The sequence below is a fragment of the Mustela nigripes genome, chromosome 2 (assembly GCF_022355385.1).
Source record: "Mustela nigripes isolate SB6536 chromosome 2, MUSNIG.SB6536, whole genome shotgun sequence".
NCBI classification, from domain to species: Eukaryota; Metazoa; Chordata; class Mammalia; order Carnivora; family Mustelidae; genus Mustela; species Mustela nigripes.
The window spans coordinates 102608704-102626690 of NC_081558.1; the positions used below are offsets into that span (position 1 = coordinate 102608704).

At 34.4% G+C, this 17987-nt stretch overlaps 1 protein-coding gene across 17 annotated transcripts in view; it reads right to left on the reverse strand.

Moving 5' to 3' along the window:
* DLG1 (discs large MAGUK scaffold protein 1) overlaps nucleotides 1–17987 on the reverse strand; it is a 261346-nt gene that overhangs the window by 94369 nt on the left and 148990 nt on the right. For all 17 annotated transcript variants that reach the window (XM_059391228.1, XM_059391229.1, XM_059391227.1 and 14 more), the window contains 5 exons: nucleotides 17176–17229; nucleotides 8885–8935; nucleotides 6078–6202; nucleotides 3274–3443; nucleotides 1427–1563 (listed from right to left, as the gene is read on the reverse strand). In XM_059391228.1, the coding sequence (XP_059247211.1) occupies nucleotides 1427–1563; nucleotides 3274–3443; nucleotides 6078–6202; nucleotides 8885–8935; nucleotides 17176–17229 (537 nt within the window). The remainder of the gene's footprint in view (nucleotides 1–1426; nucleotides 1564–3273; nucleotides 3444–6077; nucleotides 6203–8884; nucleotides 8936–17175; nucleotides 17230–17987) is intronic.

The following is a 17987-nucleotide window of genomic DNA, read 5'->3' on the forward strand; positions in this document are numbered from 1 at the left end:
TCACCTCATCTCCTCAGTATCAGCTCCTTCAATCTAGGGTTGAAGGCCCTAGGTTAAGGGCTGTGCTTGGGTATAGCCGATATGTTTTTCTGTAGAGTGAGAGCTGTTAATATGTCAAAAGCCTGTGTCTGATCTGTCGAGATCACTGAGGGTCTGGTTCTTTCCACCATCCTGAGTTCAGACGAAGTACTATGCTATGGAGTATGGGAGCTGGCTTCCCTAGCATTTGCCTAGAGGAGCTGAGTAACAGCCCAGAAATTTGGGACAGTTAGCCCCATCAGAGACTCTACCAAAGAAGAGACAGAGAGATAATCCTTTCTTTTCTCTGGATGGCTGGATCTAAAGATTATTTAAGTATCATATCACCTGCCTGTAAGACTGTCCTATACGACAGGCAATTATAGCAACATTTTCTTATGAAATTATGGCTAGCTCAGAAATATAATAGCTTGTATTGACTTTCCCTTATTGTCTGCCTCACTTTTCATTTTTACTCACTCTAAGCTTCTAAGATTATACCTCCCCACAAAACCTTAGCATGGTAGCTTTTCTTCAGGTATTTTTCCAGGGAACATAGACTAGGACAGTTATTGATGAAGACTGCACAAATAAACTGCCATATAGTTCCAGAACAGAATGTTATGTGAAGGTAAAATGAATATTTCAGCTCCAGGCAACAATATGGAAAATCTCAGTAAACCAATACTGAGTAAAAGAAAGTATTAAAAGACTACATTTAGCACAATAGCCTTTAAAAAAATTTCCCAATAAATTAACATTACACAAAATATTCAGGCATATGTATGTGATTGAACAATTTTTTTTAAAGATTTTATTTATTTGTTTAACAGACAGACATCACAATTAGGCAGAGGCAGGGAGAGAGAGAAGGGGGGAAGCAGGCTCCCTGCTGAGCAGAGAGCCTGATGTGGGGCTCGATCCCAGGACCCTGAGATCATGACCCAAGCTGAAGGCAGAGGCTCAACCCACTGAGCCACCCAGGCGCCCCCGATTAAACAAATTTTTAAAAAGCAAATGAATAAAACACAAATTATTGGTATTCTAGTTTTGGGTTGGGTAAAGACTTTAGCAGTTTCCATTATACTATAATTAAGTTAAAAAAAGGGAGGGAAAAAAGTCACATGAAAGATGACACTGTTTAAACAATTCTGTGCATCCAACTCCCTAACCCTTCAACAAGGAGAGAAAAAAAGGGGGGGGGGGAGCTAGAAGAGGGGGAAAAAAAAAAGGCTAATCAGAGAATGAGAATACCAAGAGTCATTTTTTCAGGTTTCGATTAAACCAAGATTAGTATTCACTCATTTAAATATTATTTAGACATTTCTGGCACACAGAAATTCTAGTTTGTTAACCAAAAAAATAAATAAAATAAAATAAAATAAAATAACAAATTTCTTATACTCACTGCTAAAAGTTTATCTCCAATCTGAAGTTTACCATCTTTATGTGCTGCACCTCCTTCAATTATTTTGGTTACATAGATGCTATTATCCCCAGGGATATGTTGATTTCCAACACCTCCAGCAATGCTGAACCCAAGACCTGTTTGGAAAACATTAGTTTTGAAATTTCATCATTTAACAAGAACTTAAGTCCAAAGAAAGGGTTAAAAACTAAAAATTGACCATCTTATCACATTCATGTTTTTTTAAAACACAAAAGAATCTATTTGCCTTTTTTTTAAAAGGGAGCTTGAACTCACAACCCTGAGATCAAGATCTGAGCTGAGATCAAGAGTTGGATGCTCAAGTGACTGAGCCACCCAGGTGCCCCTATTTCCCTACTTTTTAAGTTTTATATATTTACTTTGTAGTCAGTAGATGATCATATATATGTGAGTAGATGTATATATATATATATATATATATATATATGTATTCCTATAGTTATAAATAAGCTCCTTCCCCCCCCCAGGTTACCTCTTAAAGTCTTTTTGTAAGTGCATTTATTTGTTTCAAAGAGGCATTACAAAATTATGTTTCACTTTTATTGCCATAATGTTTGTGCTTCTAACACTTTTAATACCTTTACAAGATTAAAACAATTGAGAAAAATAATAAAATTTTTGGTGGTGATATCTATGAATTACCTTTTTTTTTTTTTTTTAAAGATTTATTATTTTAGAGAGAAAGAGCTCGATTGTAGGAGGATGGGGTGGGGAGGTGGAGAGGGGCAGAGGGAAAGTGAAAGAGTGTTTTATTAAGTAGACCTTGCCCTGAGCCCAGAGCCCAGCACACTGAGATCAGGACCTAAAGTGAAACAAAGAGTTGGATGCTTAACTAACTATACCACCAATCAGCCTCTCTATGATCATAATTTTTTATTTTTTATTATTTATTTATTTTATTATTTTTTTTTTTTAAAGATTTTTTATATATTTGACAGAGAGAAATCACAAGTAGATGGAGAGGCAGGCAGAGAGAGAGAGAGAGAGAGGGAAGCAGGCTTCCTGCTGAGCAGAGAGCCCGATGTGGGACTCGATCTCAGGACCCCGAGATCATGACCTGAGCCGAAGGCAGTGGCTTAACCCTCTGAGCCACCCAGGCACCTGATCATAATGTTTTAAATAAAGAATTTCTGTAATTCATAAATCCCATAGCTTCAAAACCAGATAAATCTGTAGCTCTCTATTCTTTTTTTCATTTGTTGGAATACTACTACTTCCATGAAGCTATAAATTAGAATCAGTATTTCCATTTATCCCCAATCCCATCAATGTTTTCAAAATTCAAAAATCAAGTATTAACTGTCCTCACTGCAGATATAACTACTAATGACACACATAAATATTTTCATCTTTTAACTTAGCCTGTGTACCTGTATTTAAAGGTACTTTGTAGACTGATGATGACAATAGCCACACTATACAAGACTTAAAAGTGTTTAAGTAAACTCTACTTAACACAAAAATCAGCAGAATAGAAATTCTGAAACTTCACACACATTCTGTAGATTACCAGTACTGTGAATCTTAGAATGTGTGTAACAAGTCGATAGTTACATTTATCTCAGTAATTTCATAATAATCTTAGTTTCATTATTACATACCTTTAAGACCTTTTTTTAAAAAAAGTTTTTATTTATTTATTTGAGAGAGAGTGAGAGAGAGAACATGAGTGGGGTGAATGGCAGAGGGAGGACTCCCTGCAAAACAAGGAGCCCCATGGAGGGCTCAATCCCAGACTTGGGATCATGACCTGAGCCGAAGAAAGACACTTAACTGACTGAGCTACCCAGGCGCCCCCCCCATACCTTTAGGACCTTTAATGAGCTTTATTTCCATTATTTTTTCTGATACCGGTTTCCGTCTTTTTACATACAAGCGTACGATAGACCCGGCTTCTTTCAATGCTTCAACTGCTTTGCTATGTGTCACATCACGAACATCTACTTCATTTACTCGCAATATACAGTCATTGACCCTGAGAAAAAACGCAAAATATTAAAAATAAAAATTAAATATTAAAGTATCTAATTTTCACTTTTTTTTCCCTAAAGATTTTATTTATTTATTTGACAGAGAGAGATCACAAGCAGGCAGAGAGACAGGCAGAGAGGGGGCGGGGGGAAGCAGGCTCCCCACCGAGCAGAGAGCCTGATGCGGGACTCAATCCCAGGTCCCTGAGATCATGACCTGAGCCGAAGGCAGCGGCTTAACCCACTGGCCACACATGCGCCCTCTAATTTTCACTTTGATAATTGCTTGTCATTTTCATTTTTAAGGTAAAGAGGATTATTTACTAGAGAAAATATATATGAAGAAACTTTGTTAAATTCCACTGTATCAAATACTCATATAAATAAATACAAATATTTTCCGAGGGCTAGCAAAAGAAACAGTGCAAATAACAAATTATCACCCCAAAATATTAAATAATAATGACAACTATAATTTGTATGGTTCTTGTATGCTTATTATGTGTAAGCATTAAGATACATTATGCTTTATTTATTCATCATGTTAGTATTTATTTAGCAATAACCACATGCCAGGTACTTATTTTAGTGTTTTATCCCTTACAACAACCTGTAGGGTAGTTATATAGTTATTATTCTTTTTTCACAAATGGAGAAATTGAGGCACAAAGAGTTTAAATAATTTTTCCTAAGGTCATCCAGGTAATGACTGACAGAGCTATGATTCAAAGAAAACAGAAGTGCAGACAAAATAATTAGTTAAAGGTCACGGAGACAGTGGTGGCAAAACTGAGATAATCACTGATATATCCAAAAGTAATTTTTTGACTTGCTTTTTCAAACTAGATAGATCTAAAAAAATAAAGTTATTTCTTGAAATTTATATAAAGCTAAAGATTACATCATTTAATTAAAAGGTTTCTCATGTAAATAATGTATTTTAATTTGACAAAGGAATATATTTATTTTTTAAGATTTTACTTATTTATTTGACAGACAGAGATCACAAGTAGGCAGAGAGGCAGGCAGAGAGAGAGGAAGAGAAGCAGGCTTCCCACTGAGCAGAGAGCCCGATGAGGGGCTTGATCCCAGGACACTGGGATCATGACCTGAGCCGAAGACAGAGGCTTTAACCCACTGAGCCACCCGGGTGCCCTGGAATACATTTTTTTAAAGTTTGATTTGTTCTAGTCCTAACTTTCCCCCCAGTTCTGGTCTCAGTTTAAATTACATAGCATTCCATCAGGGGGAAAAACTCATTTGTAACTGGGCAGGGAAAGAGAACAAAAGACAATTAAAATATTAAAATTGTTCCTGATAAGGTTCTCTGTGATTAACTTTTTCTGTAATTAACTTTCTTAAGAGGAAAGAAACTCTGTATGTGAAGACAGTGATATATTAGAATATTACAGGTATGTTCTTCACTGAAACAAACAGAACACATTAATTTTCACATAAGGACAAATAAAAGGCCAATAACAGAATCAGGAAGTAAATGTCTGCATTTACAGGAATGGTCAAATTATTAATTTTATATCCAACTGATTTCATTAATCTATCACCTGTCATATCCATATCCAGTGAGAAGGCAAGAAACTGAAGAGCTACAGAAGGCACCAACAGCCTTATAAACAGATGTTATTTTTAACAGACCATATAAAAATCCTTAGTTCTAAAACTTGTGACTCTTACTATATATATATTAGTAATAGTAACAATATATTACTTTATATATATAAAGTAATATATTGTTGGTGTGTGTGTGTGTGTGTGTACCAACAAACAAGGGCATAGGAAAAGTGCCACAATGTATGGCCTAAGGAAACAACAAAATATGCTAAAGCTATCTTCTACAATGGAACACTGAATTCAAATAAGAGACCAGTATTACTTTCATTCATTCAATTAAGAAAATGTATTACTTTTTTAAAGTTTGCATAATCTTTACTTTTTGTGGTACAGGATACAAATTCAGTTATGTATCATCTCCCTAAGTTTATATACATGTTTCCTACCCAGGAAACAAATGGAAAACATTTTGTGAATACATTTAAAAATACAAAGGGAGTTTGAAGCCGGGGGGGTTGGGAGGTTGAAGGAACCAGGTGGTGGATATTAGAGAGGGCATGGATTGCATGGAGCACTGGGTGTGGTGCAAAAATAATGAATACTGTTATGCTGAAAATAAATTAAAAAAAATAATAATAAAATACAAAGGGAATTTTCTGATTTCTATAAATTACGTCACTTTTTTTTTTAAGAAGATTTTATTTATTTATTTGACAGAGAGAGACAGCAAGAGAGTGAACACAAGCAGGGAGAGCTGGAAAGGGAGGGCTTGGCCCATGACCTGAATACTTTAACAACTGAGTCACCCAGGCGCCCCAAATTGGCTCACATTTAAAACCATCAATCAAATTTATTTTTCAACATGTTATAGTATCTGAGATAAAACTAAACTCCTAAATGAAAAGAGGGAAACAACGCTTAGTGCACAATTATCTCATTCATTTGTTATTGGAACATCTACCTTATATTGGTTTATGATTGTGTTTATTTGTATTGATTCCTTACTCAATCTGCCTAAAGAAAAATACACAAATTATATTCAGCATCACAACACAAAATGCAAAATGTACCGTAATCTTCCATCTTGGGCAGCTGCTCCCCCTGTAATAATTTTGGTAATGAAAATACTTGAGTCATCTCCAATGTGTGGGTTGTCCGTACCTCCTGCAATGCTGAAACCAAGCCCTGAATTTCCCTGTGGATAAAGAAAAAAAAAATTGAGATTGAGTAAGAATTACCCTTATTGAGAAGTTCCTGTCATTTTAGAACCTACAAACTGTACTAACATGGGGAACATATACATAAAGGTGTCTATGTAGGAGACATGAAGATTCTAAATTAAGAAGTATAAGGAAAGCTCTTTTTTCCTCTATGAAGAATTCAAAGGCATTACTTCCGAGTAGGAACTAAATACTTCTGAAGTATAGTCTATTATGGTTATTTCTTTCAAAGTATATGCAATTTGCCCTTAGATCAGTCACCCCTCTGCAGAGGTCACTGATAGGTCTCTTTTTTAGAATGTATCCCACTCAGGTTTGGTAAGGCAAACATTTCTTTAAAAAAAAAAAAAAAAGTAAAGTGATTTTCCCACTACAATTATTTCTGAATAGGTAAAATTAACATTATTTCAACTTTTTAAAAATGGGGTAGGGATGGTGCTTTTCTTTTACTAACCTTGCCATCAGCTGACTTTAAAATGACCAAGTGATATCTGTTAAGTCATCATCTTTGACATGTTTTTTCCCCATCCCTGACGTCTTTAACCAAGATAGCTGAATAGCAAAAGGCATTTTTTAATACTGAAAGTCCAACCTGAGAACTCAATTGGTGAGTTTTCTTGATAACAAAGTCAATTTTGCCAAAGCAGCGCTAGTTTTTACTTGTTTTACATACTGTATTTCTAAGTAGGATTTTCTTTGAAGAGAAGTTTCCACTGCTTCGAAAAAGTCTTTAAAGATAAATGTTCTAAGCAATGGTATTAAAAAATTGTTTATTTTTGCAAAAATCTTCTAACTCTGGCTTTCAGGCAACTCAAATAAGCAGATACATCTGAACTGATTAATTAACTGTTAACTAAATAGCTTAAATATCCCTCTACTGTGATGTGTTCTAAAATTCTATTTGAATCATTTTTTTGTCTAAACTCTTTTACTAGAGTAAAACTAGAGTTACTAGAATACAAATAATAGGATCAATGTTTGTGTGATGTTACCATGTCATTCAGGAACTCATGTTCTTTTTCTTTGCTTTTTTAAAAAAATTGAGATATAATGTACATATGACATTATATAAATTTAAGGTGTACAATATGTTGATTTGACATATTTTCATGTTGCAATATGATTATAACCACTGCTTTAGCTAACATCTCTATCATTTCACATAATTGTCATTTCTTTCTGTGGTGAGAACATTTAAGGTCTAGTCTCTTAGCAATTTTTAAGCATATAACATAGTATTATTGATTATAATCACTATGCTGTGCATTAGATCTCTAGAAAATAATTCATCTAAGTTTGTAGTCTTTAACATCTCTCTAATTCCGGGTACTCAAGTTTTTTAATAAGTGAAAAAGCAATGTCCATTCCTAACTAAATAAATTTATAAGGCACTGGGAGAGAATGAAAATGAGTAAGATTAAAAAGTTAGAATTACATGTCAATTATATCTCAATAAAGCTGGAAAAAAACTAAATAAAAAAATTCCATATTAAAATACATGTACTACGTTATAGTAACCCAAATTTGGGTAGTGGGCAGTAAAGATCTAGCATACATGTAAAAGACCACTCTGGTTTCACATTTAAACAAGCCTAATTATCTAAGATTTCAGTCTTTTTTTTTTTTTTTTAAGATTTTATTATTTTGATAGAGAGAGACACAGTGAGAGAGGGAACAGAAGCAGGGGAGTGAGAGAGGGAGAAGCAGGCTTCCCGCGGAGCCAGGAGCCTGATGTAGGGCTTGATCCCAGGACCCTGGGATCATGACCTGAGCTGAAGGCAGATGCTTAACCAACTGAGCCACTCGGGTACCCTGGATTTCAGTCTTAAACAGACATTCAGTTACTTAGAAAATTTTACTTCTGTGAAACACTTTATTTCTCAAAAATGCTTGTCAGGCAAGGTGGCATTACTGAAATCCATCAACATTTGAATGCAAATATTCTTAAGAGGTAACTATTACAAGAAAATTTACACATCTAAATTGTACCCTTAAATTATTTTCTGACTGGGGGAATGCCTAAATTTTCAATAGGATCTTGTCCATTAGAACTATGGTTATCATTATGCTAAAAAGAAAACTGTTAACAATAAGCACATTACTAGCATACTAAATACTTTAAATCAATAATGTTTTACATGAAAAAAGTAAAACTTAAAAACAGAAAAATCTGAGAAACAGACTAGAGGAGTGTTTAAGGAGACATGATAACTACGTGTAATGTAGTATTCTGGAAGGGATTCTGAAAGAGAAAAACAGAAAAACTAAGGAAATCCAAATGAAGTATAGACTTTGGTTAATAATAATACTTAATATTGGTTCATTAGTTGAAACAAATGTATTCCAGTAATGTAAGATGTTAACAACTAGCAAAACTGAGGCCAAGATAAGTGGAAACTTTTGGTATAACTTTTCTATAAATCTAGAACTCTTTTAAATAAGTTTATTTTTTTAAAAAGTTATTAGAGAAGAGCAACATGTTTTAAAAATATCATGGTTAGTTTTATAATATGTGTACTTATAAAAGAAACTAATATTACATAGTTATGCTTTTGAAAAATCTTTTCCCTTGAATTCTGTATGAAAGAGCAGTATATTTAAAGAATTCTTTAAGCAACAGATTTATGCATAAAATCTTAAGATAATTAAGTTTTTACCCTTTCAAGTGTGATTTCTTCATATTCGTAATCTGCATCAGTGCCATTAACCTGATGGAAAAAAGAAATAGCACAGAAATTTAGAATATAAAATTTGAAATGTCAAGACATAATTTTTGTAGGATTTATTAATGCAAACCTGTTAAATGTGGTGGTAATCAAATAATCTGACTTCATTTTAATAATTTTAGGTAAAATTTTCAAGGAATAGATGAGCACAAATGTAATTAATGAGTTGACAATTCATGTATTATGACTTTAAAATACAGAAAGGGTACACACAGCATTAATATTTTAAAAACTTTATTCATTTGAGAGAGAGAGAGTGAATGAGCACATGTGCATGAGCACTGGGGAGGGTCAGAAGGAGAAGGAGAAGAAGATTGCTAGCCCTCCGCCATCCCCCTGCTGAGCAGGGAGCTGACATGAAGCTCCATCCCAGGACCTGGGGATCATGACTGAGCTGAAGGCAAATGCTTAACCCACCGGGGCACCGAGGTGTCCCCATACGACTTTTAATATTATGGAACTTCAACTCTTTTCACTGCCTTGATCCATACATCTAATCAGGTGCCAATTCTTATTGATTTGAATACTTCAATTTTTCTGAAAACCATTAGCTCTTCATTCTCATCTCTACTACCTTGATTCAAGCCTTTGTTAATCTCCTCTGGATTATTGCCAATGTAATAATCCAACACTCAGACTAGTATTCTCTGCTGCCCAAATAACTCTAATGTGTTTTACACTGATGGATCTTTCTGGGGCTCATGTCCAATAACATACTTATTGCTCCTAAACTTTCAGAAAAACTCATACATGGCTCTGTATGAACTGACCTCAATTTATCACTTAGCTTCATTCCTAATATACATAATTCATGAGTGTTACATACCATCAAATTTGAATGATTTGCTCTTTCCTTTACATACCTTGCAAATTTTCACCTCTGCATCTGTTACTTTACTGCTTCCTCTGTCACAAATTTCACTTAAATATTTCACGTCCAAATCTGATTCCCCATTCAAGTTCTTGCTCACGTCTTATAGACCAAGCACTTTATCTTATTCTTTCCAATTTATTCCCTACTCCCTCCTGGAAGTAGTAATTTTCACAGTGAGGGCCACTGTTGAAAGGTAAATAATCCTTGGAATTGGATTAATTCAGGTTCATGTCATTGCTTTAAACATTTTTGATATGAGGTTGTGCAAAATACTTGATAAGTCAAACAGGGATTGTGATAAACCAGATTTCTCTAGATGCCTCCCATCTTCCATCCTAAATGTTCTTTAGCAACATGGCTAAACTATCCTATCATGAAGAGATGTCATCTATTTCTCCTTCCCTTGGATCTAGGCAGGTCCCAGATGAGCTCTGTTGAAAAGACTGTGGCACAAATGATGCTGTGTGGGTTCTCAAGGTCATGTGATCCCTTGTAATATCTGCCTTTGTTTTAGAAGGTACTCAATCAGTTACCCACCTGCCTTTGGCTTAGGTCATGAGGTCCTGGGATCCAGCCCCACATCCAGCTCCCTGCTCAGTGGGGAGCCTGCTTCTCTCTCTCCCTCTGCAGCACCGCCCCTACCCCCGATTATGCTCTCTTGCTCTCAAATAAATAAATAAAATCTTAAAAAAAAAAAAAAACAACTTAGCTATAATGTGAGGAATATCAAACAGCCCATGGAAGATTCAAATGAAGGAGAATTAAGGCCCTTAGCCAAAAGCCCCAGCTGCATTAACTAGCAATAATCATCAACTGCCAGTCACATGAATGAGACTATTTTGGATCTTCCAGCCTTTTCCAGTGTCCCAGCCAATATGAAGCAGAAGAATCTTCCAGTTAACCCGAAAAACTGTGAGAATAATGAACTGTATTTTAAGCCACTGAAGTTTCAGGGTGGTCTGTTATACATCAATAGAATAATGAAACAACAGAATAATGATATCTATGTAAGCTACTTCGCTTTCTTCACCATGCTATAAGAAAGCACCCCTACTTCAGGTCCAGTTCAGGGCCCAGGAGTTTTTTCTTGAGGGCCTCTGAAACATCTCTTCTACCTTTTGGGTTTTATGGCTCTAATGGATTCAAACCCAACTGCCACTTTAACTCTCTTTCTTACCTAAACAGTTTTCCTTGTTTTTGAGATTATGTTATGAATGCACACACACACACACACACACACTCACTCTCTCTCTCTCTCTCTCTCTCTCTCTCTCTCCTTTTTAAATCTTTCATTCTGTAGGAGTGGGGACAATACTGACTCCATCTTTGGCCCTCCATCTTGTTCATATGTTTTGCTTGATGACTTCTGGGCACCCCAAGTACCATGGCCTTTGGAGATTAATATACATGTCTTAGAAATCCCCACCACGGCCTGGATATGGGGAGGCTTGCTTTGGCCTCCTACAAATCTGGTTAAGAGACAATATGGTCTTTCCCCTCTCTGACAAACAGATGGCACCACAAAATCCAATTAAAGGTTAGTGGTCAATTAGGTGCAAGTGAACCCTTTGATCTCACTACAATGCTCTGCAAGTCCCCTCACTCTACAAAATCTGTGAACCAAGGTCAGACTTCATGGAGAACAGCCATGCAGCTGCTGACAATTCGGATTATCCACCCAAACCCACCCTCCTCTGATGGTAAGTTATCCTGAACAGAACTGTGTAAACTATATGGAGCGGCCTATTTCATTTTTTCATCTCAAAGTGCCTTCTCAGTTTAGAGAATATTTTACTGTCCCTCCCCCACCTCCTAACAGATTTCTATGCATCTAAAATGCAGGAGGCTTATACATATACATATCCTACCAACTTGACTGGAAGTCCTTTTTTTATGAGAAAAATAAAACCCTTATCTGCAGCTATACCACTTTCCTTATTCTAAAGGTTATCTGTATCACCTTTATTTTTCCTTGCTCAGACTTGCTAAAAGTGCCAGTCCTTATCAAAGTAGTTTTAATACTAATTAATCTATCACATTCTGTGCTATTACTTTCTGCTTTTATTTTTATCAATTCTTTATTCTTTCCTTAGAATAAATAATTGATAATTCCTTATATAGAATAAAGAATTTTTTCAAAGCTTCTTGAGGTGAACACCCAATTCATTTATGCTGATTACTCTTCTCTTTTTAAAAACATCCATTAAAGTTAATAAATTTTTCTCAGCAAATGGCTTTGGCCAAATCTCAAAACTGCTACACTGGGCTCTATTTCTGTTCATTTGTTTATTTCCAAATACTCTGAAATTTTATTCTGGAAAACATTCCAACGTAAGTGTGCTTATATGGCCCTTTTGGTGTTTATTTGGTGTTAAAATTTCTATACTGTGACCTTATGATTTCTGTTTTAAAATATTTGAGATTTTAACCATTAAGCCTTCTCGAAAGGTAAATATATGGTAAATATGCTTAGTGCCTAATTTAATGCTAAGTCATTGAGAGCTGGTGAGGATTCCAGGTAACACAGAGTGATCTTAAAAAGGTGAAAAGTGAGAACAGAGGGACTCTGAATGACTTTAGTCTTAAACCCTCCATAACTTAAAACTGTCTGATAATTTTGTATATAAAAATAATCTGATAACAACTTTAAACATACTCAAACTGGGCTTCAAAATGCTAAGAGTACATTACCAAAACTACAAATTGCTCTGTAGGTAGCACTTCATTAACAGTAAAAGTGAAAAAAACAATTTTTAACAGCAATATGTTTTCCAGCAAAACTACAAAATGGTTGGTTTGCTTAGTTTTCTTTTTATATCTTTACAAAATATGGCTTCCAATAGGAATGAAATGCTTGACTAATATATTATTATATAAGGTTTATTACTCTCAATTAGCAGGATGGGAGAGGTGTAACATGGGAATAAAACCAGAGGAGACTGATCTTTAGGCAAAATGAATATATTATTTACAAAATAATTTTTTCTTCTTTAAAATTATGAGAGCAGATCTAGAATACTTCCTGAGAACTGTCATTGCTAGTATTTTCTGGGTTTTGAATTTAGGCCCATCAACAAAATAGGATTGTGTAGGGGATCAAAGCTGGAGCAGAAACCAGAGGTCGACTGGGGCCTGACTGTAAAAGGTCTTGAATGCTGTAGTAAGCAATGAGAAATATTCTTGAAAGTTTCTGAGCATCAAATAGATTTAAAAGATTTTCCAGAAAAGGAGCTATGGTAGTATGGAACAGATGAAGAACAACTGGAGAAAAGTATACTAGTGAAGAAGTTATGGCAGTAGTCTGCATAAAAGGCACAAATTACAAAGACATTTAAGAACATGGATGGAACTAGAGCGTATCATGCTTAGCGAAATAAGTCAAGCAGAGAAAGACAACTATCCTATGATCTCCCTGATTTGAGGAAGTGGTGATGCAACATGGGGGCTTAAGTGGGTAGAAGAAGAATCAATGAAACAAGATGGAACTGGGAGGGAGACAAACCATAAGTGACTCTAAATCTCACAAAACAAACTGAGGGTTGCTGGGGGGAGGGGGGTTGGGAGAAGGGGGTGGGATTATGGACTGGGGAGGGTATGTGCTTTGGTGAGTGCTGTGAAGTAAACCTGGTGATTCACAGACCTGTACCCCTGGGGATAGAAATATATGTTTATAAAAAATGAAAAAATTAAAAAAAAAAAAAAGAATAGGTGGTAAATTCTTAAACATTTAAAAAAATCCTAACATTTATGGAGAAAAAACCCTATAAAGCTATAACTAAGAGCAACTAATCTAAAAGAAACTTGACCAAGAAAGAAAATCTGATTATATAACATATGTCTAGGTTAAGTTGTATTCCATCGATCTATTAATTAAAACTCTGCTGTTTTAATTAACGATGTCTTATAATATATTTTATTATTTGCTGGGGAAATCTCTCACAATTATTTTTATTTTAAATTTTACTTGATTACTCTTGAGTTTTTACTTTTTTATAAATCAAACTGTTCAACATAAGTTTCTGTGATGATAAAATGTTCTATCATCTGCCTTGTCCAATACAGGAGGTTACTACCCACATATGGTGACTGAAGTGGTTAGTACAACAGAGAAACTAAATTCTAAAACTCTTCCTCTTTTTCTTATCCCTTCTCCCCTCTTCCCCACCCCCCCTCCCTGTACCCCCAACTGCTCTCTTTTGGGGGGTTATAACTGGTCCTAGACCAAATTCATCTGGGGAAAATGATGATCTCTACATTGTCTTCCTGCTCAGCAATAAGATCTGTTCTCTGCTTACTTAGGTATTCTTTGAAGCCATGAGCAAAGTTTTATAGTTTTCTTACTATAAACTCTGTAATTTCCTGTTAAGCTGACTGCTAGGTATTTCATATTTTTGTTGATAGATTTAATGGAATTATTTACAGTTAGTTGCTGCCAGTATACTGAAAGAGCACTTATTAATTTTTAACCTGTAAAAATTTTTTTTAATACAATTTGTTTTAATTATGGGTACATACATGCCATTAAGAGGCAGAGGAAAATTTATAACATGTCCTCAGTTCCTTATAGGCCCAAAGATTTTCATTTTTTCATCAGCCTCTACCAATATATCTGAACAAGACCGACAAATCCATTACATAATCAGTATAAGACTTCTCCAAGGGAAGATTTAAAAATAAGCCTAATCTACTAATTACTTATTGTTTAGGCTCAATTCAGTAATTAATTCCTAACTGTAGATTAATATATTAGAAGTAAAGATTTTATCAACAGTCATGTGACTCATAGTTCCTATTAATGCATAATTTCAGGCAAATAAAAATATCAAAGTCTATACCATCACAAGGTAAGAACCTAAAAAGAAAAACATAATTGGGAAGAAGGAAATGTTCTTCCTACTGAAAAATTAACAAAACTAAATACAAAAGTCTTAACCTCAAAGAATGTACTTATAAGATTTTATTAAACAATGACCAGCAATGTTTTCAGTTGATTTAAAAATATTGGCAGTTATCAATTAACTTATATATGGAAAAAGTGAAGAAGATTCTAAGTATGTAAGAAAACTACCAAAGTCAAATTGAATGAATTCTCCTAACCTTCACTATTTGTAGGATACCTTAAGGGAAAAAAAAAAAGAAAAACAGATGAGAATTTCACCAAATTACTTCATTTCCATCTTATTACTGAAACCAATAAGAACTCAGAATTTTTGTTTTTAACTTGCCTTCCGTTAATACTTTTCACTATATAAAAAAAGAGCAGGAATGCACAGAGACCGAACCAACCCCAATGCCAATGAAATTGTATCTACTAATACTAAAAACTGAGTATAATACATCATACTTAACAGAAAAAGATTGAAAACTTTTTACCATAGATCAGGAACAAGAAAAGGATATTTGCCCCCAATACTTCTACTAAACATTGTAATGGAGGTTCTACCCAGGGCAATCAATCAATCAATCAATCTGGATTATAAAAGGAAGAAATAAAACTATCTCCTTTTGCAGATGGCATGGTCTTATATACAAAATGTAAAGGAATCTACACAAAAACATTAATAAATACGTTCTGTAAGGTTGCAGGAAAGAAGATCAAAATCTATTATATTTCTAAATGAATTCCTAAAAATCTGTTATATTCTACTACACGAGCAATGTAAAATCCATAAATAAAATTAAGAAAACAATTCCATTTGCAACAGCATTAAAAGAGCAAAATACTCAGGAATAAATGTTAAGTGAAAGAAGTTTAAGACTTGTACACTGAAAACTAAAACATTACTGAAAACAAAGATGTAAACAAATGGAATGCCATCCTGTGTTCATGGATTAGAAAACACAATATTGATAAGATGGCTATACTGCCCACATTTACCTACAGATTGAAATCAATTCCTATCAAAATTCTAGCTGTCCTTTTTTTACATGCAGAAATTGACAAGCTGATCCTAAAATTCATATAGAAACACAAGAACCCAGGATATCCAAAACAAACTTAAAAAGCTGCAGGACTTATACTTTCTGATTCCAAATATTACAAAGTTACAGTAATCAATACTATGTGGTACTGGCATTAGGATACACATAAACATCACTAGTAGAGAATTAAGAATCCAGAATAAACCCATATATTTATATTTATATATATTTTTGAGAGACAGAGAGTGAGCAAGCATGCATGCAAACAGAGTTGGGGGGAGGTACAGAGAGAGAATTTTTTTATTTTAAAGATTTTATTTATTTATTTTACAGACAGAGATCACAAGTAGGCAGAGAGGCAGGCAGAGAGAGGAGGAAGCAGGCTCCCTGCGGAGCAGAGAGCCTGAAGTGGGGCTCGATCCCAGGACCCTGGGAGAATCTTAAGTATGTTTCTCATTCATAACCAGGGCAGACGCAGGGCTGGATATTAATGAATGTGAGACAGAATCAAGAGTCGGATGCTTAACGGACTGAACCACCCAGCTGCTTCAGCCCATATATTTATAACTAACTGATTTCCTACAAGATGTCAAGACCATTCAATGTAGAAATAGTCTTTTCAACAAATGGTGATGGGACAGGACAACTGGTACCCATATGCAAAAGAATTAAGTTGGACCCTTACCTTCCACAACATACAAAATTGACTCAAAATGGATCAAAGATCTGAGTGTAAGAGCTAGAACTATAAAACTCAGAAGAAAACCTAAGGATTCTCATGACCTTGGATTAGGCAGTGTTTTAAAGTATAAACTGAAATCAACTATTTAAAAATGGGGAAAAAAGAACTTTTACAGTCTATAAAATTATGTACCATTTGAATGGGGGGAAAAAAAAGCATAGGAACTACTTCTACATAAACATCTTCCAAAGACATTTTCCTCTGGAGTAAAAAATGTTGGATTAGGTTCTGCTGTTCTGGGTGCTTATCTTTAAGGGCTTTTTAACAAAGTAATTTTATAGAGAAGTACTACTCAATTCAGTATGAAGTTATATAACTAATATCTGAGTATACATATAAACCTGGATACTAAAAATCTAGTCACTCAACTAGATTTCTAAAATGACTGAATATATGGCACTGTGTAAAGACCATTGGTCAATGATAGCCTTTAGTGAAAACTGACCATTTTAATTTAAAAATAAACCATAAATTTTTATTTCAACATTTCTGCTTTACATTAAGTATGGGGAAAAAAAACAATCAAGAAGTATTGCTTTCATGTACTTTAACAATTACAGATCAGTGAAAGAACAACACAAGTACAATGTGTTAAAGAAAATGAAGCTGTGATCTTTGTATATGTATCAAAAACTGAACATGAAAAGAATTATTATTTAAATGTGTGGAGGAAATTGGACTTACATAAGTTGACGTTTCCAAGCTCTCTGTGTTGACCAGTACTGGAGGAGGATTTGCCTTAAAGAAAAGTATTGTAAATGTGTTACCTTAACAGGAAAATTGACACATTCCATATCAACATTCACAAATGTCAGAAGCAAATGAAAGATCTGCTATTTCTTAAATTATAATTTTATATGAGCTTTCCATATGTTAATCAATGAATCCCATTTCCAGCACCAGATGAAAAGAATTAAGTATAAACAGTTAAATTTGCTTTTGAGAAATAAATTATTTCTGCTAAAACAGACATAATTTTCTTAACATTTGTAAAGAAGTTTACCAGTCTTCTTAAAAAAATCCACAAATATGCTTTGCATAAGAACTCTTCCCAGGTTGCTCAGATATCATTAGCTTTTCTATTCCCAAGTATACCAGGAAGATTCCAACTTTTATCACCCAGAAAAAAATTCTATTTTCAGTTGCAATTATTGCTTACCACCTGTTACCACTCACAGAATAACAAGAGTCAAAAAACCAAAAGCAAAACAACAGCAAAAAAACCAAGTAGGATAAATATGTCTGATTAAGTATGGATTGAAAGAAGCTTGGTTTTCTGGTTGACCTGGAAATTATTCTGTAGATGAAATAAAATTTAAGGAATAAAATGCAATCAATACCAAATGAAAAACATATCAGAACATATCATGAACATACCAGAAAACTGACATGATTCCCCTCAAAATTATCTTTCTCCTGCATATTTAAGAGTATAAAAGTACCATTTCAAATGACATTTTCTTAGAATTAAAAAAAAAAAGACTATCCTTTAAGCC